We start from the raw sequence: 26,204 nt of genomic DNA on the forward strand, positions 1-26,204 counted from the left end.
AAAGTGTGGTGGACTTAGAGGTCTGGGTTCGAATGTCTTAAATCCACTGGCAGTACAATCCTAAGCACCCCATTGACTTCAATGGACTTAGAAAGGTATTGCTGTGCTGAGGATGGTGTCATTAATGACTTTGTGTTAAAGCAGTGGTTGATTTTCTTTTATTCCAACATTTTCAAACTATCCTGAACAGAAGACTCAGGGTGGGCTACAATGTTATATAAAAACCAAATAAAAATATCAAACAGAATAAAATGGCATGATTCGAGCAATATCAGACCAAGGATGGAATTCTTACAAACCCTCTGGGTCAGCCTCCTAAGTAATAATAATATTAGATTTATATACCGCCCTTCAGGATGACTTAACAGTACACCCACTCAGAGCAGTTTACAATCCCCACAACAATCACCCTGTGAGGTGGGCGGGCTGAGAGTGCTCCTAGAAACTGTGACTGAACCAAGGTCACCCAGCTGGCTTCAAGTGGAGGAGTAAGGAACCCGGTTCTCCAGATTAGAGTCCTGCCTGTGCTCTTAACCAACAAACCACACTGAAATATTTCAACTTTACCTCTCCCCTGATAAATCAACAAAATGTATCCTAAGGTTAGGGCCACTGCAAAAAAGGCTCTGTTTCTAGTCAACATGGATCTAGTTTGCAAGCAGTGCTGGATCAGCTAAGCAGAGTAACCTCAGTGGAATATTCTGGGATACCTGGCCCAGTAGGCATGTAGACTGGCTAGGCTTGCCAACTCCAGGTTGAGAAATTCCTGGAGATTTGAAGGTGGAGTCTGTGAAGAGGAGGGACGTCAGCAAGATATAATGTCATAGAGTCCACCTTTCAAAGCAACCACTTTCTCCAGGGGAGCTGATCTCTGTAGCTGGGAAGTCAGTTGTAATTCTGGGAGATTGGCAGGCCGCACCTGGAGAATGGCAAAGCTAAACCTAGGCAGTGCTAGATAGAAATCGGGGCATGGAAGACCACATATAAGAGCAATAGGTTTCTAATTCTGATGGCCTGCAAGTATTTTAGGTAACCTTTATCTTTATACCACATTCTTGATTGGCTATTGTGCTCCAGTTGTGAAATCCATTTTGTGGGATGCACTATACTATTTGTATTACATTGTTCTTTAATAGTAAAAAGTCCAGTAGCACCTTTAAGACTAACCAACTTTATTGTAGCGTCAGCTTTCGAGAACCACAGTTCTCTTTGTCAGATGCATCTGACAAACAGACCTGTGGTTCTCAAAAGCTTACGCTACAATAAAGTTGCTTAGTCTTAAAGGTGCTACTGGACTCTTTACTATTTTGTAACTACAGACTGACATGGCTAACTCCTCTGGATCCGTTGTTCTTTAATGGTGTGATCAAGTCACTGCATTGTTCTTCACTGTATGTATTACAAAATGGTGCTGAAAAGATCAAGATAACTTTGCAATACATCTTGAGTCTGAATGAGAAACACTAAATGAAGTCAATAAAATAAAAATAAACATGCCAATTCTCTGCTCCGTGAAAGAAGAGCAGGATTGTTTCAACCACCCCTTTCTTGGCTCTTCAACAGGAGAAGTTCAGGGATCTGTTGCAGGTACAGCCTTCAGAAATGGGGTGAATGTATGCGAGAGTATATCTGCTCAGGCATTGATCCTTGAATGGAGAATCAGGGTTTTGCAAAAATGTGTCAGCTGTTTCTAGGATGTTCATGGATAGTTAGCAGGGATTAGGCCTCAGAAGTTGAGCAGGAGTAAATAATCAAGTGGTCTTGGAGTCTTTAAGTTTTTGCTCTAGATCTTCCAGGTAGCTCCTTGTTAAGCACAGAGTTTTGTGTGACTATGAGCCAAGCTACAAGTGACGAATTACACTTGCCTGGCAAGTGAACAGACTCACGTGTATTCCTCCCTGTTCACTTGTCATTCACTTGTGCTCCACTTGATCAAGTGGAGCACAAGTGGAGCACAAGTGAACAGGGAGGAATACATGTGAGTCTGTTCACTTGCCAGGCAAGTGTAATTCGTCACTTGTAGCTTGGATCTGTGTCAGTTTCCTAGGATTGTCATGTGTCTGCTAGGGGTGGGAGATCTCCTGCCCCTTGCAGGCCTTTCCCACTGGGACTCCAGCAGCTGGCGAGAGAAAGAATTTTTTTTTTTTAAGGTTGGTAGCAACGGCATGACATCACTTTTGGAAAAACCCAGCAGTGACATCACACCTCTCTAGAAATCTCTGAAAAATCTATGTTTTTACCATAGGGTTTCTGTCCATTCCTAGAGACATGTGACATCACTTCCAGGTTTTTCTGGAAGCCACACTGTCATTAATGGCAGCCCCACCTTGTCTCCTGCTGGTGTTTAGGCCTGGCCTGGCAAAGCTACTGTGTTCTCGGTTCAATAATATGCAAATGTTGGTTAACCAGAAAACTGAATCAGAAGGAAATCTTTTATATTGTCTGGTCACTGGACAAGAACTTTTGACTAGTGGTCTTCAGTCCCTCAATCAAGACCCTTAGGGGAGCTGTGGATCCTTACTTGCTGCGTGTTATGTTCATAGACAGCCAACATTTTCCTGCTTTTTGGAAGGAGATGCTCTTGGTGTGCACTTGAGGACAGCAAGGATGTCCCTGCCTCCTCCTCCTTTGCTCCTACATCTGCAGCAGGATGGTGCAGCAAGGTGCTTTGGCAACGCGGAAAGAATTCATTTTTAACAACAAATTGGCCAAGTTCAGAGTTTTAAAAGGGACTCCATAGGGGACTCAGAGAATTACATGCCAATTAGCTTAAATTGGTCCCAGATAAATGAGCAGAAAGTGTTATTAAACACATTGAGGAACAAAGCCCACTGAGGGAAATCAGCATTGGTTTGGCAAAGGAAAGTCTGACCTCACCAAACCTTTGGAGATTTTGCAGAAGGTTGTCAAGTATGTGGATAAGGGAGATCAGGTAGACATTATTTACTTGGACTTCCTGAAGGCTTACGACAAGGTTCTTCACCAGACACTCCAGTTATAGGATAAGAGGGTGGGCCCTGGTTAAGTGACAGGAAGCCAATAGTAGAAATAAATGGACCATTTGTGTGACAAGGAGAAGTGAGGAGCAGAGTCCCACATGGATCAATACTGAGGCAGGTGCTTAATGTGCTTATAAATTGTTTAGAATCCGAGGTAGTGGTGTAGTAGCCAAGTTTGCAGATGACGCCAAATTAGTCATGACAGTGAAAGCCAAGGCTGAAGGTGCAGCAGCGCTCCCGGAGGATCTCCACAATAAAGTTCAATGTGATATTTGGTGCTATTGCGCAATCTCGCCTGTTCCAAAATCCAAATTTATATGGTTATATGACCTCAATTGCTAGGTGCCAACCGAACTTGAACTATTTTAAGGCCTCTCTGAAACATACCATGGCTGCAGTCTGGATAATTCCTAGTTTGTCAAAACAGTTTATACCCATCCACACATCCTTTTAGCTTTGTGTATTCTAGATTCTTGGTCATATCGACTGAATTGGGTATTGTGTGCCGTCAAGTTGCTGCCAGCTAATGCCAGCTTTCACATCCATACATGGTAACAGGGAATACCAGAGTATGAATTATCTTGATCTTGGTCACCAGTGAGACATCCTTACACTTAAGGATCTTTTCTAGTTCCTTCATGGCTACCTTACTAAGTCTCAGTCTCCTTCTGATTTCCTGACTGCAGTCTCCCTTTTGGTTAATGATTGAGCCAAGGAATAGAAAGTCTTTAACAGTTTCCGTTTCTTCATTGCCAACCTTATAGTTGTGTAATTCCTTTAGTCATGATGACTTTCGTCTTCTTAATGTTCAGCTGTAATCCTGCTTTGGCACTTTATCCTTTGACCTTTGTCGATAGTCATTTCAAGTCTTCATTATTTTCTACCAGTAATGTGGTGTTGTCTGCACATCTCAAACTGTTAATGTTCCTCCCATCAATTTTTACTCCACCTTCATCTAAATCTAAACTTTTATTTTTCAGGAATATTTTAGATTTTATCAAGAATGTTAAAAGCCCAATAAAAAGGGCAGAGAAATAGAAAAAGAAAGTAAAGAAAAAAGAGAACAAAGAGAGAAAAAGAACACAAATTGAAAATAACAAAGAATAATAATACACTTCATTTTCCATTTTTCTCTACAACACCTATCATATTTTAACAAACATTATACTTTTAGTTTTAATATCTCCAAAATTTACCTTTTCAGTACTGTCCTCTTTCTATTTATTTTCCAAACTTATCTTCTTAGACATTAAAACCACAAATCATCAGTTCATTTTTCTTTGTCTCACGCAGAAAGTCAACAAGGGGTTTTCAGTTAACCATAAAGGTAGACAATGTTTTATTTCTGGTCAGAGTGGTAAGTTTAGCCATCTCTGCTAACTCAGTCATTTTCACAATCCAGTCCTCAATTGAAGGCAATACTGTACTAATCTTTGATATATTCTGCACAGAGGTTGAAGAGATAAGGAGATAATATACACATCCCTGTCTGACACCTTTGCCAATTGGAAACCATTCTTTTCCCCCATATTCTGCCCTAACAGTAGCCTCTTGTCCAGAGTACAGGTTGTACACCAAAACAATCAAATATTGTGGCACACCCATTTCTTTTAACACTGCCTATCGCTTTTCATGACCCATGCAATTGGAAGCTCTGCTGTAATACACTGAATGGGACAGAGGGCTGAAGTCCCTGAGAGCCAAACTACACGAGATGAATTACACGCATAAGACACGTGAACACTCTTACATGCGTTTCCCCGTTGCTTTTCTGTTCACTGGAAGAGTTTGCTAAATAACTTCCATTTTTAAGAAGGGCTCATGGCTAACTGGTAGTGGCAGTGGCAGCTGCAGAACTGCTTGCCTGGAGCACCTGCCTTTGTTGGGGTGGCCACTGGCCACTGCGTAGGTGTGCACATCAAGTGGTAACCCATAAACAGCCCTGCAAGACATGCCAGAAAAGATGCATGTCCATTCATAAAATGCAAACTTGTGCAGCCTATTTTTGCCTTCCGGGCTGTTCAGGGAAGAATTGATGGCTTAACTCTGTGTGTGTGTGTCTTAACTGTCTGAATCCAAGTGAATGTACAGAAGGGAATCTCTGGTAAACAATACAGGGCTAGCAATGGCCTATTGGCCACTCGACATCCCCTCACCTCCCCAGTACATGCTGTCTGTATCCAGCAGCTAGTCTGAAATGTACAGGCACTTTCTTTAGACTGAGCTTTTTTTCCTAATCGCTGTTAATAGGAGAGATGCATCTTCTCACCATGTCTCTAATGAAAGATTAGAGACTGTTACAGAGCCTTTGAATACCAGAACCAAATTGTATCAAAGTGCCCCAGCCGAGTCTGAGACTTTCCCATTGGCTGAGTTTCTTTTACAGCCCAGCGGCTAATTTCTAAAGCGTACAAGCCAATTATGCCCGAATTCTTTTGTGGGCAGCTAATGATGATGGGGGCCGAAAAGGACACTTTAAATGGTTAGGAACACCTTTAGGCTGCAAAGATATAATTGGGATGACAGACACAATTAGCCATTCATAATTCCTTATAGCAGCTGATTAAAGTCTCTTTATCCTGCTTACTGAGATCAAAAAGGTCACATAGTTGGGAAATGCAAAATGAATTAAGATGGCCGTGCTCTTCTCTTGGGGGTATCCTTCAGCAGAAGGAGTTTGCTTTCTTTTTCCTTGGGTAAAATCACGTTTTTAAAATTTAATCCAGACGACTAATAATCTACTGATTCTGGGTGGACAAATGGTGGACTAGGATACGGTTAGGAATTGTTTGAGTATTTGCATTTTGTTGCCTTTAAATGATGACAGTTTGGGGAGATCGTAGATTAGTGAACTTGTTGTGACTTAAATTTGTCCAGTGGCCATGTTCTGTTCTCAAATGGCCATGTTAAAAATTTGATATTGCTTTTAAAAAAAAAAGTTCTGCTGTCTGGTGTTGCCGCTGTTCAGTTTAAATGGAGTTTTGATTGTTGGTTTTACCCGGTGCACAAATGTTTATTCGTAATACGATTATCAGCATTCTGAGGTCCGCGGTTTTTTGGCTGGGAAATGGGATAGAAATTCTTCTCTCCAATTAATCTGTTGACAGAGTAGAAAACCCAGCCTCCTGTTGTCTGCTGCTAATCTGCGTCCTTGAGCAGAATGACCATTTATTTGGCCAAGTGGTTGTTGCATGCAAGGACCAGCTCTGACTGGCTGCCTTCAAGATGTGAACAAACTGAGTCCATCTGATATTTTGCTTCTTAATCCAGGTTGATGGGGTCTTTATTGCTATCAGAACTGTCACAGGCAGTTCTGGGCTCCTGCTTGTACTATCAAAATAGTAAAGAGTCCAGTAGCACCTTAAAGACTAACCAACTTTATTAAGCTTTCAAGAATCACAGTTGTCTTTGTCAGATGCATGGACAGTATGAAGAAATTGGCCAGAAATTGGGAGGGGGTCACACCCAGCCTGGATTGTACACTCCACCTCTTTCATGACTTTTGCAGCTGATTTGAATCTACTCCCCCTTCCCCTCACCACCTATATATATCTGGCCAATTTCTTCATACCCTCCACGCATCTGACGAAGAGAACTGTGATTCTCAAAAGCTTATGCCACAATAAAATTGGTTAGTTTTTAAGGTGCTACTGGACTCTCTACTATTTTGCTACTACAGACTTAACATGGCTAACTCCTCTGGATCTATGCTTCTACTATGTTTCCATTTTCAGCATATATAGCACAGCTGTTTAATTTCCTCTTCTTTAACTTCTATATTTTCATTGTGGGTGGCCGAACTGTTAACCCAGGTTGTTATGCATGGGGAATTTTTTTTCTGTTTTGCTCTTACTGTTAACGAGGTATAGTGGTTAGTGCCAGACGAGGCTCTAGGAGACATAAGTTCGAATCCCCATTCTGCCATGGAGTGACTCTGAGTGTCACATAATTTCAGCCTAAGCACCCTCATAGAGTTGTTGTGAGGGTAAAATGGAGAAGGGGAGGGTGTTGTAAGCTGCTTTGGGTCCCTGAATGCTTCCGAAAGTGTGCAAAGGGTGTAACTGCACAAAATACCCAATGCGTGATGGGTCATAGGTGCTCGGCCAGACTTGCACGCAGGGGGAACTCATCTTAAAAACCACTCACTCGTGCAATGCTGTGATGAATGAGAAGGAGCTTCACCACTCACCCTGCTTTTGCCAGCATAAAGCGAGGCATGGGCTTTTCACCCACTTTTTCTGGCTCCATGTGTCCTTCCTAAGGCATGTGAAGCTAGCAAAAGCCACCCCCAGCACCATGCTGCCCTTTCCACTGAAGAAACTGGAGTGCGATAGAAAGTGAAAGCTTCTCCGTTTAGTTTTAGTTTTCAGCTAAACATTAGGAAGAACTTCCTGACCGTTAGAGCGGCCCTTCAGTGGAACAGGCTTCCTCGGGAGGTGGCGGGCTCTCTTTCTTTGGAGGTCTTTAAGCAGAGGCTAGGTGGCCATGACAGCAATGCTGATTCTGTGAACCTAGGCAGGTTATGAGAGGGAGGGTAGGAAGGGTTACACCGGTGCTTAGTTCTCGTGGCCCCTTCTTACACACCCAGAATAATGCTGATTGCCACTTTGGGGTCAGGAAGTAATTTTCCCCAGTCCTGTTTGATTAAGGACCCTGATGGTATTAGTATTGTATTAGGTTTAATTGTATATGGCCAAAGGCCGTCACAATACAAAGTGAAAAACAGTAAAAATAGAAATCTATCTTACAAGCATAAAATACAGTTATTAAAATAATAAAAATATAATACAATTAAAATGGGACCTTAATAAATACCAGATAGTTATGAGAAAAGTTAGGTTTCTGAGGGAACAATCTTGGCCCTAATCTTTTTTGCAGCTAAGGCAAACAGGGATACTCTGCTAGTGACAAATGGACCGGTATCAGATAACAAAAAAACTAATTTGTCAATATCAGAGGTAAAGTTACGCCCTGCTAGCAAGAAATTTAGCTCTAACCTCTGCATACATGGGACAAAATAAGGTGTAATGTAGAAGATCCTCAGGAACTGAGGCACCGCATATGCAGAGACGGAGAGCCACTGGGGTTTGATGATATCTTCCTGTAAGTAAAGCAGTCGGCATTGTTTGAAAGCGCAGGGAGGTAAATGATTTTCTGAGATTTTGGGATGTGATATTCACTAAATAAGGAGATCTAACATGATCTCTTTTGATCAGTTTAAACCAGGGGGATCCTGATGGTGTTTTGTCATCTTCTGGGCATGGAGCAGGGGTCACTTGTCTTGTATGGGGTGGAGGTAGTTGTGAATTTCCTGCATTGTGCAGGGGGTTGGACTAGATGACCCTGGAGGTCCCTTCCAACCCTATGATTCTATGATTCCTAGCACTGAATGGAGCTTGTTTCAAGGTGTTCCTCCGATGTTCATCTGACTGTGAGTCCAGCTGCAGACACAGGACCAGCATAGGTTGGGTGTACTATGTAGTTTGGCCCTTAGATTTACCCCTCAAGCCACAGACAGAAGACATTACTGTGTAGCAACACCTTTCCCATTTCCAGTGAGGTTTCTGTCCCCTTTTGCTGCTCCCTGGAACGGCTTGTGTTGACTTTCTGTTTGTTTGTAGACGCCTTTCTGCAAAATCTCGAGCAGGGCTGCAACTTCATTTTAAACCTCTCCGGAGCTAAACGTGCTAATTGAATTGAGCAACCACTGGAAGAAACTCGCTCTGAACACACCCTGGCTCGTTTTTTAAAGCTTTTAAAAAGAATCGTGCCTTTTCCTGGCTTTGGATTGGTGGCTAATCTGTCTTCTGATTTCCCTTGCCTTTGTTCCTTGACCCCCCCCCAAAAGTCTGAGAAGGGTGGAAGTTGGGGCCCCCTCCCATTTATTTTCCCCTCCTCTCTAGGCTGTGAGAAGAGTTGCTGCGAATTGTGCAGAGCCATGGAACTGAAGTGATTCTTCCGAGAACTGGCTAAGGAACCTACTGACTTTTGATCTCGACTTGAATCTTCTTCACTTTGGTCCAGTAAAACAAACAACCCTCCTTTCTGTTTCAGACATGGAAGAGCTGGCTAGAGAGAGCATCAGCTTGCTAGCCAAGCCTACCTTGGAATCGGATAGCCCCAATCTCTCTTCTGCTGGGGCTGTCTTTATTCTGCTGAAATCAGCTCTAGGAGCCGGACTTCTCAACTTCCCCTGGGCATTCAATAAGGCTGGAGGAATCACCCCGGCTGTCCTTGTGGAGCTGGTAAGTGCCAAAAGAACCCTTTCAAGGCCTGGTGTGGCCTGACCTGGCTGGTAGGATGTAGAGCACCCAGTCCTGCCCGTTTTTGGGCAGAAGGAAGTCCCATCGATTGTACTTTTGCCAACTTTCCAGTGTTTTAAGCTCAGCTTATTTGGTAGGAAATGAGAAACCTTGGAGAAAACGAGACGAGAAAACATGTTCTGTCTGGAAATGCCACTTTTGATCCTTTCCTGTTAAGAGTGTATTTGCTGGTGAGGGTGATGCACTCCGCATATGCGTGGGAGAACTTTGCGGCAGTGAAATGGTTGCAGGTACGGAGTTTGGGCACAAATGAAGCCGTACCTTGAATGTGGCTAAGAGTGTAGTTCGAATCTTGTGCTGTGGTAATATAAGGACAGTTTCTATCGGACCTATTTTATTCCCCAGTGACAACGCCTGGCTCTCTAAATACATTGTGCGGTATGTTCTTTCCACCCTCCCCATATCAACATGAATGGCATCAGGACATCCCTCCGATTTGCCTTTCTGTCTTTCCTGGTACAGTTTCGGGTGGGTGGTTATGTTGGTTTGTAGTAGTAGAAAATTTACAGGGTATGAGCTTTTGAGAGTCAGAGCACCGAACTCTGATGCTCGAAAGCTCATACCCTGGAAATCTAGCTGGTCTTTAAGGTGCTAATGGACCTGAATCTAGCACCGGAACAGTTCTGGTTCTTTCTGGATTTTCTGTGTTAATTAATTAATTAATGGATTGATTGATTGATTAATTAATTAACTTTATTATACCCCCTCCTTTCTCCTCATTTAGGACCCAAAGCAGCTTACATCTTTCTCCTCGCCTCTATTTTATCCTCACATCTGCCCTGTGACAGGTCGGTGAGAGAGGCTGTTGAGAAGTGGCTTTTTCTCCTCCCCCCCCCCAAAAGAATCATGGTGCTTTCATGCACCTCCCAGGTGTTCAGTCTCTTCTGTGATCTTCCCCAAATCTGTTTTGCTGCACTATTTGGGGGGAGATCACAACGAAGCAGAAGTAACTGCTCTATGGGCAGAAGTTGCCAGTCTTGCCTGTATCAGGGCTATGTTCCCTGCCCTAGTACCCACAGTGGCCATTTCCTCTCATCCACCAGAGACATTTTTTTGGATGTTTTGTAAAAATCAGCCATTAACATATCAATATCAATATGCTGGGCCATTTCCACACGGCTTACCTTGTTCTGGAAAACAGCGAAATCTCGTGCGAAATCGCACGAGAAGATGCTGTTATCGTGACTTCTCGCGCGATAACAGCGTCTTCTCACGCGATTTTGCGCAATAACAGCATCTTCGCACACGATTTCGTGCAAGATTTTGCTGTTTTCCAGAACAAGGTAAGCCGTGTGGAAAAGGCCCTGGTATCCGTATATGTCAACTATGGTTTAAAAATAAAAGCCTCCTGCTGCAGAAGGTTAGGGGGAAATGGGCTTTGGGGAAACCTGCCATGCGGAAGCCCCGTTGCCACTGTGACGATGGAGAAAGTGATCCCTGTGGAAAGGGCTTCTGACAGGACAGGAGACCCATTTACGTTGCTCTGAGTTCCTTGAAGAGTAGGACAGAAACAGCTTTCATTTTTGATTCTGCATTTGTAGTTTATCTTTTTGCATGGGAGGGAGGGGGGGACAGCAAGTCATTCTGCTGCTGAGTCCAAAGCAAAGACGGCCTTTAACACCAGGCTCTTAATCGGGCTCATGGCAGTCTTACGGCCTTCCACACCTTTGGTTCTTTTTGTCATCTCTGACTTGGAAAGATTTCCTAACTGAGCAGATTCATGATGGTCATGCAAAGGAGGACTCTTGCATGTTATTAGCACAGCACAGTTAATGACTGTTACCTTCTAATAGGCTTCCCAGTTGCCCGCTAGTGGCGGGCAATCTCCTGGGACTTTGCCCTGAGGTTGCAACCCTCCTCCCTCGGCAGTTGCCCACTACTGACAGGCAACCCAGGAAAGTATGCACCAGGTGTGGTCCTGGCAGGATGTGACGACATCACTTCCCGAAGTGATGTCATCACATTAGCCATGGGAATGCTTTTGTGCTTTGCTGGAGCCAATTTTGGCCTCAAATAGGCCGAAACGGGCTGAATTTGCCCTGTGCAAAGCACAGGAGCACACTCACGGCTGGTGTGATGACAGTGTGCAAGCGCTGGGAGTGCACTCACTTTGCGTGCACACGAGGGAAAGACTCCTGGGAGCCAGGAGTTAAGTGCCAGGTTCCCCCCTCCAGGAGCATACAGGGACTTGGCGACCCTACCTTCTAATATGCCAAATGACCTACCTTCTAATATGCCAAATGAAAACGTTCCTGTTTTGAAATGCTTAGAGTACATGGGTGCCAACCTTCAGGTTGGGCATGGAGATCTCCAGGACACTAGAGATCAGTTTTCCTGGAGAAAATGGCTGCTACTTCAGAGGGTAGACTCTATGGAATCACATCCCTGCAGAGACCCCCTCCCTTCCCCCAGTTCCACTCCTCATCTCCAGGAATTTCTCTACCCAGAGTTGGCATCCTTATAACAGTCAAAATTTCAGCAGCATGGATGTGAGAAGCTAACAAATGAAGAGGACCGAAGAAAGGCAAAGATTATAAGGAATAATTGTGATGTTTGCTGTTCGTGACAAATGCCATCTACATTTATTTCCATGTGAAAATTCACTCGATTAGGAGGTAGGCCTTAGTGTCAAGACTGCAGTCTCAGGCTTTGTTCTGTTTGAGGGCGAAGGCAAAGTAGGGAAGGCAAATGTTTCTTCTTCAAGCCTTCAGTTGCCATCCATGTTCAAATACTTCATGGTTCCATCTTGTTGGGGGAGCGCTATAGTGGAAATAAACACTCACTGTTTTCCTCAGCAAACTCTGCTGTTTGAAAATTCGTTGAATACCTGAATATTTGCTAACTGGTTCAATTCAGGGCCGAGTCACACAATATAAAGTCCACATGGTGGGAAGAATGGGTGTGGGCCATTCCTCTGACTTCCCATGCCCTTTTCATTTCCTGGGGAACTGCTGTTTGCTGTGGCGGGAAAGGTAGGTGTATTGATGGCGGCATGTAAGTGGATAGTGGCTCTCTGGGAGTGGCTCTCTCTGAGTGTTTAAGAGAGTGGGACTCTAATCTGAAGAACCGGGTTTGATTCCCCACTCCTTTGCTTGAAGCCAGCTGGGTGACCTTGGGTCAGTCTCAGCTTCTAAGGAGCTCTCTCAGCCCCACCCACCTCACAGGGTGTTTTGTTGTGGGGATAATAATGACATACTTTGTAAACCACTCTGAGTGGGTGTTAAGTTGTCCTGAAAGGCGGTATATAAATCGAATGTTGTTGTTGGGGCTGTTTCAGGATACAAACATTGTGTAGGAGGAAGGAAGGCAGAAGTGCCCTTCTCCATGTATGCCTGAGGGCCAAGCTAGAAGTGACGAATTGCATTCAAGTGCAATTTATCACTTCTAGCTTGGCCCTGAGTTGCAGTTAGAATGCTCCATGGGCATCTGGGAAGTACAGAATTCCCTTCTCATATCTAATACAAAATCTTTGTGGCAGCTACAAGAACTTTGTTTTGTGTTAATTGACCCTTCAGACATCACATGGGATGATGCGGCAGCCCTGAAGGAACTAGAAAAGATCCTTAAGGATAAGGGTGTGTTGCTGGGGACCAAGATATCAAGATAATTCATACTATGTTATTCCCCATTACTATGTATGGATGTGAAAGTTGGACAATGAAGTATCTGATAGGATGAAAGTTGATTCATTTGAAATGTGGTGCTGAAGGAGAGTTTTAGGGGATGCCATGGAGGGCCAAAAAGACAAATCAGTGGGTTCTAGAGCAAATCTAGCCTGAATTCTCCCTAGACGCTAAAATGATAAGGCTGAGGCTATTGTACTTTCGTCAGAAGACAAGACTCACTGGAAAAGACAATTGCTGGTGGGTAGCCATGTTGGTCTGTAGTAGAAGAGCAAGATTCATGTGCTACTTGACATGAATCGTGGAAAAGATGATAACACTAGCAAAAGCTGAAGTCAGTAGGAAAAGAGGAAGATCCAATAAAGGAAGCCATGGCCTTCATTTTGTAAAACCTGAGCAACGCCGTCAATGATAGAACGTTTTGGAGGCTATTAATTCATAGAAGCAACTTGACATAACAAGTCCAAAGTTGGGTGTTGCTCTTGATAACCAGGTGGCAACGGTGACCAGAAGTGCCTTCTACCAGCTTCAACTGCTTAGCCAGCTGCATTTTTTCCTGGGCAGGAAAACTCTATACATTATGGTACATGCCCTGGTTACATCTAGATTAGATTACTGCAATGCACTATATATGGGACTGCCCTTGAAAGTTCTGGGAAGCTTCAACTGGTGCGGAACACTGCAGCTAGGATGTTAACTGGGGAGTCGGAAGTTATCACCCCATGCTTGGCCTATCTACACTGGCTCCCAATCTGTTTGGGGGTTCAATTCAATGTGCTAGTGTTGATCTTTAAATCCCTCTATAGTTTGGGAGTAGCATACCTGAAGGATCTACTCCCTGACAAACCTACCTGACTATCATTACAGTAATCTTCTGAGGCCCTGCCTTGGGTGCCTCTGCCTTCTGAAGCAGAGTTATCGGGTCCCCCTACCTTGAAACTAGGGGAGGGGCATGGTGGAGGATGCTGCTTGTTGTCTTTTGTGTGTTTGGCCAGGTGAGTAGTTCTGGGGGTGGGGGGAAGCTGGCCAGGTGAGCGGTGGTGGGGGACGGCAGCTGGGAGTAGGAAGTCCTCCACCCCCAGCTGGGGGCTGGCATCCCTACTGTAAGATTAGGTGAGAGGCAACCCAGAAGAGGGCCTCCTCAGTCGTGGCACCAAAACTCTGGAACTCTTTCCACAGGAAGATTAATCTGTCTGCTTCAGGCGCCATCTTCTGACAGCAGGTGAAGACTTTTTTGTTCATCTGGCCTCCCCTCAGCGAATCCTCCTTTCTGTCCTATGCTTTAATTGTTGTTTTTATGTTTGTATGTAAGTTTTAGCTTTATTTTTCATGCTATTTGTTTTTAATGGTTTTAAAGATTTTTATTATGTATATTTTTAAATCTTTTAACCACCTTGCTGCCCCTGATGATAGCAGGAAGATGTGGTACAAATTCTGTAAATAAAACTATAAATCTGGGGCTGCAGCAACCAATGTTGTGCCTTAAGTTGAGGATTTAAACTGCATTTAGCCTCTCTTCTTGGAAGCCAGGTTCAGGTAGTCGGCTCAAGGTTGACTCAGCCTTCCGTCCTTCCGAGGCCGGTAAAATGAGTACCCAGTTTCCTGGGGGTAAAGTAAAGATGACTGGGGAAGGCAATGGCAAACCACCCCGTAAAAAGTCTGCCAAGAAAACGTCGTGATGTGACGTCCCCCCATGGGTCAGTAATGACTCGGAGCTTGCACAGGGGACTACCTTTACCTCGGCCTCAAAATTTACGGTGCAATCCTAAGCAGAGTTATACTCTTCTGTGGCTTCCTGTGATGGACCTAGAAACGTGTCACTGCATGAGAGGTGGAGTGTTTTAGGCCAGTCACTTTTGGCCTAGCCTGCCTTGCTGAGAGTGTGTGTGGATTATTAAGATAAAAAGAAGGGCTACGTGTATGCCATCATGTGTTTGTTGAGGAGAGGATGAATAAATGTAAAGGTTAAACACAAATGCTTCTGAAGAAAATACGTCTCAAGAAAAATTTAGCGTGGGGCCGTTTCCACACAGCTTACCTTCTTCCGGATAACAGCTGCTTTGCATGCGAAATTGCACTAGGAAGACACTGTCTTCCACGATAACAGCATCTTCTTGTGCGATTTCGCACGATAAAGCGTCTTCTTGAGCATGAAGACACTGTTTTCCGGAAGAAGGTAAGCCATGTGGAAACAGCCCTGCTCTGTCTTTCTCCTCTTATGCCAAAGATCAGTAGAGAGATCATGAGAATTTGGAACGAGGTTTTCTGCAGGAATGTTTAGCACCCTTTTCCGGTGTGCTCCAGTTTGGTCTTGTGAAAGGCCACCCAAGACTGTTCCATCCTGTTTGGAAAAAATGTAAAAAATGTAGGTCCAGTTGCTTATCTGTGTTTATGTCCTGGATGGATGTTGACATCTGTAGCACTTTGGGTGTCGGCAGCCTTGACACACCTATTTCAAACAGATGCTTGTGTGTGTTCCAAGTGCACAATCAGACACTGGTGAAGGATATTTACTTGGCCTTTGATTTGGATTCTAGCATCAGAGGCCTAGAGGGTGTCTTCAGGTAAAGGATGTTCTCTTGTGCAGAGTGATTTGTAAAATGAAAGTTCTTCTGTGATCTCTGGCTCTTTACTGCCTCTGGGGCTAGTAAAAATCTAAGCTGCTGTCAGTGAATTAAAATGTTGTTGTTTTCTGTGTGCTTCATTGAGCATACTCCAGAAAAGAAGCCCTTCTTGCATAAGCTATCTATCATTTCCTGAATTAATTGACTGCCATCTCTGGGAAGTCCCCAGTTTATTAGTGCGGTCCTAAGTGGATTTATACCCTTCTAAATCCACTGAAACTGTTGGGCTTGGAAAAGGGTAACTCTGTTTAGGATTGCACTGTTAATCTTGCCTCTCTCAAAGACCTGTTGCGTGGCTTCAAGCAAGCCAGTATGAGAGAAAATATTATCTAATAGGCCTAGAAGAAGAATTGCAATATATGTCAAGGTCTTACCATCAAAAATACTCTTTTAAATAAAAAAATGCTTTAGCAAGGTTGAAATACAGGACACAGAAAAAACGAAGGGAGAAAACCAGATTCTTAAAAAAAAAAAAAAGTCTCCAACAGCTACCTTACTCATGTCCATTTGAACACATTTGAGCCTTACATAGAGACCACTGGTCTAGTACTTACTCAGATGGGCAGTGGCTCTCCAAGATCTCAGGTAGATAACTCCACCTACGACCTGCTCCTTTTAACAGAAGATACCTGGAGTGGGACCTGGCATCTAAGGAGGAGATGCAAAGGAGATGCCCTGCCACTGAGCTGTGATACCCCCTCCCTATTTTAATCTGAAGGGAACAAAAGAGCTCTCAAACTGAATTTTATTATTCTTTCCTCCAACCTCCAGAGGTTGCATTTATTGTCCAAATCCAATTGCATTCCTTTGCATACATACTGGATTAGTCTAACTTCTGCTGGTGAAAACCATCAAAAAGGCCATGCTAACTTTATTGAGAAATGGTTTCCGTTCTTTGATCGTAGAGAAAATAATAGTTCCTTACCTGGATTTAAAATCTTTAACATGTATGTAAATATGTAAGTTTCATTTAGGCTTTATATGTCTCTCTCTCTCTCTCTCTCTCTCTCTCTCTCTCTCTCTCTGCTTAAACTTTGTGCTACCAAGTTGGTTACTGCTAATATTCTCTCTGAACATGTACTTACACAACCAGCTGTATCTTCTTGTACTTCAGAAAGCTATGTTGTATTGTTTGTTGTTTTACACTGTTATCTTACTGTATTTTCGTGGGTTTTACAGTTTTAATAAAATCATTCCAAAAAAAAAAGGTTACGCTGCTGATTATGGGATCTGCAAAATCTGTGTGGGTCGGGGGTTTCATTAAGGAGAGGAATTGGATAGTGAAAAAGCTGGCTAGACCCAATCCATTGTCTCCTAAATCTTTTTCCTGTTGAAAGAAATCATTTGTCCTAGCTTTAAAAGTTGCCTTTATGTATTTATTTAGAACTCTTGTACGCTGCCTTTCTACTCAAAGTAGGGTCCCCAAGGTGGCGGCAAACAAAACAATTAAGAGCCATCTTGGTGTAGTGGTTGAACGGCAGGACTCTAATCTGGAGAACCGGATTTGATTCTCTACTCCTCCACTTGAAGCCAGCTGAGTGACCTTGAGACAGTCACAGCTCTCTCAGAACTCCCTCAGCCCCACCCACCTCACAGGGTGATTTGTTGTGAAGATAATAATAGCACACTTTAACAACCACATTTTGTCCTGAAGGGCAGTATATAAATTGAATATTATTATTTGTTATTAAAACACTAACAAACAATTGAAACTAACACTTAACAATTTAGAAGAATGTTTTAAAACCATTCAAATTTAACTTTAAACAACATTTAAAATAGTATTTAAAAATTCAACAAACACAGCACAAAGTGCGTGGAAAGATAAGGAAAAAAGAATCCATCTTCTCAAAGAGATGCTTAGAAATCTGATGAATCTCTGTTGGGTGTGCACAACTAGAAAGAAAGGAGTATTATTTGCTCCTTAGGCAAGTGGTGGGGCTAGCACCTTGGTATTGAGTCAGCCATGATGGTTGACCTCATTCTGTCCATAGGGGTTGCAAGGACCTCTGTAATAGTGGGAGATCTCCTGCCAGCAACCTCCCTGACTGCCACCACCACCCATTAGGCTGGCAGGGGAAAAAATAAGGCCAAAGTCACTGCTGCATCGATGGCATGACATCATTTCCAGGGTTTGCCCCAGATATGGCATTATGATATTGACACGGTGGCCCCCCATGTCCCTGCCTGCCAGTTTCTCACCTAATGCCCGCTAGTAACCCTGCCTGCCCACCTTTGCCCTTACGTTATGCAAGCTTAAAATTCCTTTATTTTCTTGTCCTTCCCTGACCCTCTGTCTTCATGTAGGTTTCCTTGATATTCCTGATTAGTGGCCTAGTGATCCTGGGCTATGCCGCCTCCATAAGCACACAGACAACGTACCAGGGTGTGGTGAGAGAGATCTGCGGGCCGGCCATCGGGAAGCTGTGCGAAGCCTGCTTTATTCTGAACCTCTTCATGATCTCTGTGGCTTTTCTCAGAGTGATGGGGGATCAGCTAGAAAAGTGTAAGCTCTTTGACCCAAGGAAGCCTTCTTGCAACTTCCTGGCAATTGCTAACTTTCCTTTTTTGATCGGGGTGTGTGTGTGTGTGCTCTTCCCTAGCAAAGCAATACCTATTAATCAAGTTACACTCCATGGAGATTTCTCCTCTAGCAATTGGGGAATCTCCACAGGTTAGCCCAAGCACATACACAGATTCTAATATGTTGAAGACTTTGTATAGAATTAGTCAATTAAGACCATTGGCCTGCTAAGCCCAATATTGCCCTCTGGGGACGAACTTTACAATATTCTGTTCCAAGATTTGGGTGATGATTAGAAATGTGCATGAACAGAAAAAAAAAAACGAACATGGTGTTTGTTGTTCGTTGCTATTCACGAACAACGAACATTGACGAACATGATCCTGTTCACAAACATGTTTGTTGTTCGTTGTTCGTGGGGGCCAGCAGGCTCTCCTTCAGCCATCAAGATCCCTTCTGCACCACTCCCAGAAACCTCACCTGAGCAGGCAGCAGGAAAGGTACCAATAATAAATAATAGCTTGGCCCCAGAGCCTGGCAGCAGCCCTGGAACTTGAAGGGGTAGATTCCTACCACACCACTCCCCACTGTTCGTGGGGTTTCTTAGTTCGTATTGCTGTTCGTGCCCATCTCTAGTGCTGACATATCCCTAGACTTCTGTACTCAGATCTTAATTCCTTGGTTATACAGGCTGTATTTGAATCGGGCATTCTCTGACCTGAAACAAGGGTTGCCAACCCCCAGGTGGGGCCTGGGGATCTCCAGGAATGACAACATCTCCAGACTACAGAGATCAGCTCCCTTGGAGAAAATGAGTGTTTTGGAGGGTAGACCCTACAGTATTATACCCTCCCTTCATCAAATCCGGCCCTCCCCAGGCTCTACTACCAAATCTCCAAATCATTTTGGGCTAGTCTAGGCTATTCAGGCTGCTATCATTTCAAATACAGTACAGAAGGCTTCTGTTTAAAGGTGGACCCTCTTAGCACACAAAAATGAAGCTTGTTATGGGGAAGATTTATCTAGAACCTTCCCCCAGCATGACAATTTTATGTTTCCAGAGGGGTTTTTTTTTGTTTGAGAAGTAGCAGCCAAGGATTTGCTTATGCTGCCTGAAATTGGCCCAGCTTGTTTCAGTTCATGTGGAAATGGTGTGCAGAGGCCATTTTGCTGTGACTTACAGCCAATCTTGATGAGTCGTGGTTTCCCCCAGGTGGGCCTGGTTTCTTCCTGACCAAACTCACATCCCAGCAGTCAGATGTCAGCTGCTGGGAACTGACCTCCTGAGTGCTGAAGGGACTTCAGCCTTCCCCACCACACTGTTTCCCCACCATGAAATGGGGCATTATTTGTCCTGGTGGGGGAAGCTACCTGTGAGTTCCACCACAAAATGGCTTCTGTGGAGGCTGAGATCAATCACAATCAGAATGTGGGGAGGTTCCAAGCCAAGGGTGAATGGGTGCCTCCTTCAGACCCATAGGTGATGCTTTCTGGGGTCTTCTGAAGCACTTCCTGTCCCATTGAGGTGCAGGAAAGTGCGGATTGCCTCGCTGCTTTGTGGAAGAGGTGCTCCAAGGAAAAAGGAAGTCGACAGGAAAAAGGAAGTAGGCCTTAGGAAATTCATCACTGGGTGCCATAGTTCCCGTGGGCACCATATTGTGGATCTCTGGTATAAACCCATGAGTAAATTGAATGGGAGCTGGGAGAGGCTAATGTTGACTTGCTGTTGCCTTCTACACATTTCCTTGCCAGTGTGTGATTCGTTCTATCCAAATGAAACCTTCAGTGGCGGGGCTTCTCACCAGCACTGGTTCACAGACAATCGCTTCACCTTGTCCGTGCTGTGCATCTTGGTTATCTTCCCTCTCTCGGTCCCAAGGGAGATTGGATTCCAGAAGTATACAAGGTGAGCCGCCAATCACAGCTACATTCTCAGGGGGCTAGAATTGAGTTGAAGGGGCTTAGAAATCTGATGATTGCATGTGCAATTGAGAGTTCTTGGTAAGAAGGTCCAGCCAGGGGTTCACTCCTGACCAAACTGTACTCATAGGGAACTATGCTACTGGGAACCACGACCAAAATCTTCAGAATTTGATGGTGTCTGTGGGTGTGTCTGTGGAGGGAGATTTCAGAAGGGTGAGCATCTTTGCTAGGCTTAAAGACCACCTCTTTGGATTTATCAGTTGTTTGTGTTTCAAGAGAGCTGTGTAGTTTGTGTGTTCTTCCATTTGCTCCATCTTGCCCACTCACCCAGGCCGTTTCCACACTACTCACCTTCAATCGGAACGCCGCGGAACGTTGCGAACAAACCCCAGAAGATAGGATTTTCTCGTGCGAGTTTTGCGTGACATAATGCTATCTTCTGGGTTTTGTTCGCAACGTTCCACGGCGTTCCGATTGAAGGTGAGTAGTGTGGAAACGGCCCCAATTTTCCAGAGATCCTCCTGGAGCTCTTTACAATCAACCTTGGTTTTCTCCATCCTGAATAATGTAGTATACTTTGCAAACTGGGCCACTGTACCACTCACCACTGATACCAAATCATTTGTGAACAAATTAAATAACACCAGACCTAATATTCAACCTTGAGGGACCCCGTTGCTTACTTCCTTTCATTATGAGAACTGTCTATTTATTCCTACTCTTGGCTTTCTGTCATTTAAACTGCTTATTCTTGAGTCTTTGGTGAGGTACCTTGTCAAGAGCCTTATCTCCTTGGACGTCCAAAGTTTGGAAGTCCAAGAAGATGATACCATCCAGATTACCCTTAGCCACACATTTGTTTGGTCTTCCAAGAAGCAGGGCAAACTCAGACTAGTGCAATCAACAGCAAAATGTATGATTTGTGCTTGTCCTTATGGGCCCTGTGCCGGTAGCACAGTGGTGAAGTAGTTCGGCTGCAAATCAGCAGTCTACGGGTTCAAATCCCACGACCGCCATGAGCTCAGCAGGTAGCCTTGGGTAAGCCACTCCTCTAAGCCCCAGCTCTCCAGCTGTATTGCAGGGATAATAATAACACTAACTTGTTCACCGCTCCAGGTGAGGCGCTAATCTGTTTAAAAGAGTAGAAGAGCGGTATTTAAGTGCAGTCATTATTATTAAGGCAGAAACTGGCCGCACCAGAAAGCAGTATTTGTCTTGCTGAATGGCAGTGCTACAAAACTACAGTAAATCTGAATTCAAGTTAGTCGCTTAGAAATGCAATAGGATTCCGCTAAGAAGTAAGAACATTTTTTAGTATTTAAAAAATATAATATTTGTTTAGCATCGCTATGAACATTTCCAAAGATTCATTTAGTTGTTTTTATGCCAGGGCCGTTTCCACACTGCTTACCTTCCCTCAGAATGACCCGGAACATCGCACAAAAACGGTGGAAGATCATGTTTTCTCGCGCGAGATTTGTGCAACATTGCGCAAATCTTGCATGAGAACACGATCTTCCGCGTTCTTTGCATGATGTTCCGGGTCGCTCCGAGAGTGGAAATGGCCCAGTAGTTAGTGTGGGTGAATAGGTAATATAGCTACCTAGAAAAATACCAATGGCGCTCAGGACTAGTAGTATGTATCTAAAAAATGAGGACAGGGGAGTGAGAACCTCTTCTTTCTAAAAATCTCCCCAAACAGTACCCCAACACAACCACAGTTGTGTGTGTGTGTGTGTGGGGGGGAGATGAATCATGCTTGTGGTTTGAATTCTAAGCAGTGCTGAACTTCCGTGGTGCAAACGCTTCTCTTTGTGTATTTCAGTATTCTTGGGACCTTGGCTGCTTGCTATTTAATGCTGGTCATAGTAATAAAATATTATATCCGGACTGATCACAATGTGAAGTATGAACATCGCCATTCTTCTGGGTAAGTGGTGACACGAGTTGGTCTTGTTGCAGTAGACTGGGAGAATTTCAGGTGTTCTTCTCTAAGCTGTGAAATTTTAGTCCCCACATTACAGTAACGTCAGTACGATACAATTGATGAAACATGCCGCAGTTTGTAGTGGTAGCCGGTGGGTGGAAATGTGGTATGGGGAAAGAGTAGTGGTGGGAACCTTTGTTTCCAAGCCCTAATTTTTGCTATTCTATTCTGTTTTATGTTTTCTTTTCCCCTGCTCCCAAATGGTGGAATATTCTTCCTTCTGATTTAACCTCCCTGGCTCCATCTCTTCCTATTCTTAAAAATGGTGATCGGATCCCTCCGTAACAATTGCCTTTCTGATTTTGAGATACTTTGCTCCTGTTTTCTTATCCTTATTGGTGAATCCCAGTATACGGGTTGATTCCCAGTGCTTAAGATCTATAGCAAGACAAATGATTTTTGTTGTGGGGATAATAATAACATACTTTGTAAATCGCTGTGAGTGGGTGTATATACAAGGTGGTATATAAATCAAATATTGTTATTATAAATCTTGCTCATCCACTGTAGACCAGCATAGGGTTGCCAGCTCCGGGTTGGGAAATTCCTGGACATTTTGGGGATGGAGCCTGAGGACAGTGGGTTTTGAACAGGGGAGAGACCTCAGCAGGGTATAATAACGTAGATTCCACTCTCAAACAGCCATTTTCTTCAGGGGAACTGATCTCTGTCATCTGGAGATTAACTGTAATTCAGGGAGATCTTCAGGCCCCACCTGGAAGTTGGCAACCCTAGGCAGGTGGCACATTGTAGACTAGTGCTCAGAAGAGCCAAAGGCCACTGAGTATCTCTGCTCTAAGAGATATAGTTTGGCTGGCTAGGTCCCGTCATCCTTCATTGACATATTCCTTGACCTCAAGCTGTGCTTCATGTGGTATGTACGTTGTATAACACTCCTTGCTTGCTTTTCATATCTCACTTGATAATCTGTGACGTTCTTCCTTCGCTCCGTTCCAATTTTGTAGGGTTTCTTCCTGGGCCTCCATGTTCAGTGTTATCCCAACAATCTGCTTTGGATTCCAGGTAATGGGTTAAAATTTCTCTTTCTCTGATGTGAGTCTGGCTCTCCTCTTTCCTGTCCGCTATCTTGAGCTCCTTTTGGAAGAAGGGTGGGAGGAGTTTGGACATATGGGAAGTAGGGTTAAGAGAAATTCTCTCAATTCCTCTCTATCCAATTTCTCCCTGAAATCCAATAATCCTTTAATTGTCCTCTTTTTAGGAATTTGGAGTCAGTTTCTAGTCAATTCTTTTTTGTTCAAAGAGAAATTTGAAGAGAGGAGGAACAGGAATGGAGGTTTTACAAAATTTCAGAATTTCATTCTGCAAGCAATATTTTTCCATGCCTTCGTATCTTCCTGTTAGAGCACCCCTCTGGGGTGTATAATATAAAACAACTGCAAGGGCTGAAGTTGCAAAAGGATGCCTTGATTTCTCTTCAAAGAGAAATGAAAGAGAAATCCTGCTCTTAAAAGAGAAAAAAAATGAGAATCAGTGGCTATATCTAAAAAAGTGAATTTCAGAAAGAAGAAATTCCCCACCCTGCTTAAGCCTCTGAATTTTCTTCTGAGAGCCAAGCTAGAAGTGATGCCTGACACAGGTTGGACACTTGTCAGCTTCCCTCAAGTTTTGATGGGAAATGTAGGCATCCTGGTCTTGCAGCTGTAATGGAGAGCCAAGCTGTAAAACCAGGATGCCTACATTTCCCATCAAAACTTGAGGGAAGCTGACAAGTGTCCAACCTGTGTCAGGCGTCACTTGTAGCTTGGCTCTGAGAAGGACATTGGTTCTTTCCTTTTTCAATAAGATCAGTTCATAAGCTAGATGCAAAATAACAACTGATCTATATAAAAGGCTACTGTTGCTAAGGAAGTAATTAAAGTAGGTTGATCATGCCTAGAAAGCAGAGAAATGTTGTCATTTAAAAAAGGCAAATTGGATAGTAAACAAAAAGAGGTTCTCCGTTGCCCCCCTTATTGTTTACCAATGGAACTGTTAATTGTAGCTGTTTTGGAAGGATGTGACAAGGAGGGAACATGCTGGGGGAACCTCGGGGGCATGGGAGATGAATGCCTCACTAGCTTGTTATGTCTTTCAGTGCCATGAAGCGTGCATTGCCATCTATAGTAGCATGAACAACAAGAAACTCTCCCACTGGGTTCTGGTCTCTGTGGTGTCCATGCTCTTCTGCTTGCTTATTTATTCTCTGACGGGTAAGCTGCTTTATTCTCCGATGGGTAAGCTGGGAGAGGCCGTGGATCAATGGAAGAGCATCTGCTTTGCATGTAGAAGGCCCCAGGTTCAATCCCCAGTATTTCCAGTTAAGCAGATGATATGAAAGATCTCCACCCGAGATGCTGGAGAACCGCTGCCAGTCAGAGCAGACTGTACTGATCTTGATGGACCAAAGATCTGAGTCTGTATAAAGCAGCTTTATATGTGCTTTAACTTTCTGCCCCTCTCCCCAAGAATCTTGGATGTTCTCTCACTCTTAGAGCCAAGCTACAAGTGACTTTTTTCACGTGGAGAACACTTGATTGTTTTTGCAAGTTTTTCTGGGAACTGAAGTCCGAGTGTCCGTCCCCTCTCTGTTAGCATCGCTGCCTGAAGAGCCAGAGAAAGCCGGCAGCAGCAGCAGATTTTGCAAATCGTTCCTCCAGTCACAAGCCTGCTGGACAAGAGGACTCCCAATGATTGTTTGGGGGTGGGCAGCTGCTACTTTCTCCCTGGGTGTCCTGCTCCCGGGGAGCTTCACCGACACAGCGGCTTTCTCCAGAGCAGCAGGCTTGTGACTGGAGGAACAATTTGCAAAAGCTGCTGCTGCCACCGGCTCTCTCTGGCTCTTCAGGTAGCAATTCTAACAGAGAGGCGAAGGACACTCGGACTTCAGTTCCCAGAAAAACTTGCAAAAACAATCAAGTGTTCTCCATGTGAAAGAAGTCACTTGTAGCTTGGCTCTTAGTCTCTTCAAATTCTGGACCCAGAATAAATTCTTCAAAATGAGGGTCTGGCCCACAAGCTCAGATGGGAACAAAAATATGTTGAGTCCAGCACCCTGTTCCTCCCAGGGGATAACTAAAGGACACTGGAATGTCCACCTGTCTTTGAGTGGAAATATATGTTGTGAATTACCTGGGGATGCTGAAGTGCAGGATTTTATGTGTGGTCCTCAATTTATATTCAGGCTGTTTTTGACTGACGCACGTGAATGGCGCTTTCATGGGAGCTCCCCTTGTGTGATTGCATCTGCAAGTGAGTCCAGAGGGCACAGTGCCAATTCAGCTCTGGTTTTGCTGCAAGAACAAGTACTGTAGGCTCCTTTGACTTGCTGATTTGCATTTCTTTAAGGTGTGAGAAAGTGTCAAGCTCTGCATTTCAATGAATGGATGTGGAGGTGGGGGAAACTGGGATACTTTGAGCAATTGAGGAGGAACTGATATCGAACGTGCGAATGTACTCACACGGAGCAAATTAAAGTGTGACTGTGTGAGCGAGTACATAGAAAGTTGGAGGAGGACACATGAAATGAGGGGCACTTGAGCATCCCCAGGTACTTAGTAATGTGTATTTCTACCCTTTGCTGCTGTCCCTTGCCAAATGGACTTGGGTGCGTTGGGATGTTCTGGAATCTGCTCATGGAATGGACCTGGGGATCCAACCTTCTTTGTCCAAGGCATTTTCTACCAGTGGAGGCAGCCTTCTCCGTGCAGGAACATGAAATGCTGCTTCCACTGCAGGAAAGTAAGTAGAACGGGTCTGGGGATTTGTCTCAGAGGTATTCATATCGTTGTCCTGACCAGTAGTCATTGTCCGGTTTCTTCTCCTTGATGGATTTGTCTAATGAAAGCACATGAACCTGCCTTCTCCTGAGTCAGACTATGGTTTAGGAAGGCCTCCACTGACTGACAGCAGCTCTCCAGGGACTTGGGTTGAGATCTTTTGCATCATTTACTGGAGATACCGGGACCGTCGTGGTTGCAAAACAGATGCTGCGCTGTAGAGCCAGGGCCCTCATTCTAGTGGCTGTTACTGCATTTTGGGTCCATGAACGCTGTAAATGATGAGGTATCGTGTGAAAGAAACAGCTTCACTTTTTTCTGTCGTGAAGATGCCGACTGACTTTTTTTATTTGGTGAGCTTGACTGCTTAGGAGGGGTGGGAGAAACTCAACCATGCGCTATTGCGCATGTGCCAGTTGCCCTTG

The 26,204-nt window shown here is 44.2% G+C and overlaps 1 protein-coding gene across 1 annotated transcript in view; it reads left to right on the forward strand.

The window, feature by feature from the left end:
- Positions 1-9,055: 9,055 nt before the first annotated feature.
- SLC38A8 (solute carrier family 38 member 8) overlaps positions 9,056-26,204 on the forward strand; it is a 34,810-nt gene continuing 17,661 nt past the window's right edge. The window contains exons 1-6 of the mRNA XM_055000248.1: positions 9,056-9,244; positions 17,877-18,075; positions 19,846-19,999; positions 21,842-21,946; positions 22,969-23,026; positions 24,099-24,213. Coding sequence (XP_054856223.1) covers positions 9,056-9,244; positions 17,877-18,075; positions 19,846-19,999; positions 21,842-21,946; positions 22,969-23,026; positions 24,099-24,213 — 820 coding nt within the window. The remainder of the gene's footprint in view (positions 9,245-17,876; positions 18,076-19,845; positions 20,000-21,841; positions 21,947-22,968; positions 23,027-24,098; positions 24,214-26,204) is intronic.

The sequence above is a fragment of the Eublepharis macularius genome, chromosome 16 (assembly GCF_028583425.1).
Source record: "Eublepharis macularius isolate TG4126 chromosome 16, MPM_Emac_v1.0, whole genome shotgun sequence".
NCBI classification, from domain to species: domain Eukaryota; kingdom Metazoa; phylum Chordata; class Lepidosauria; order Squamata; family Eublepharidae; genus Eublepharis; species Eublepharis macularius.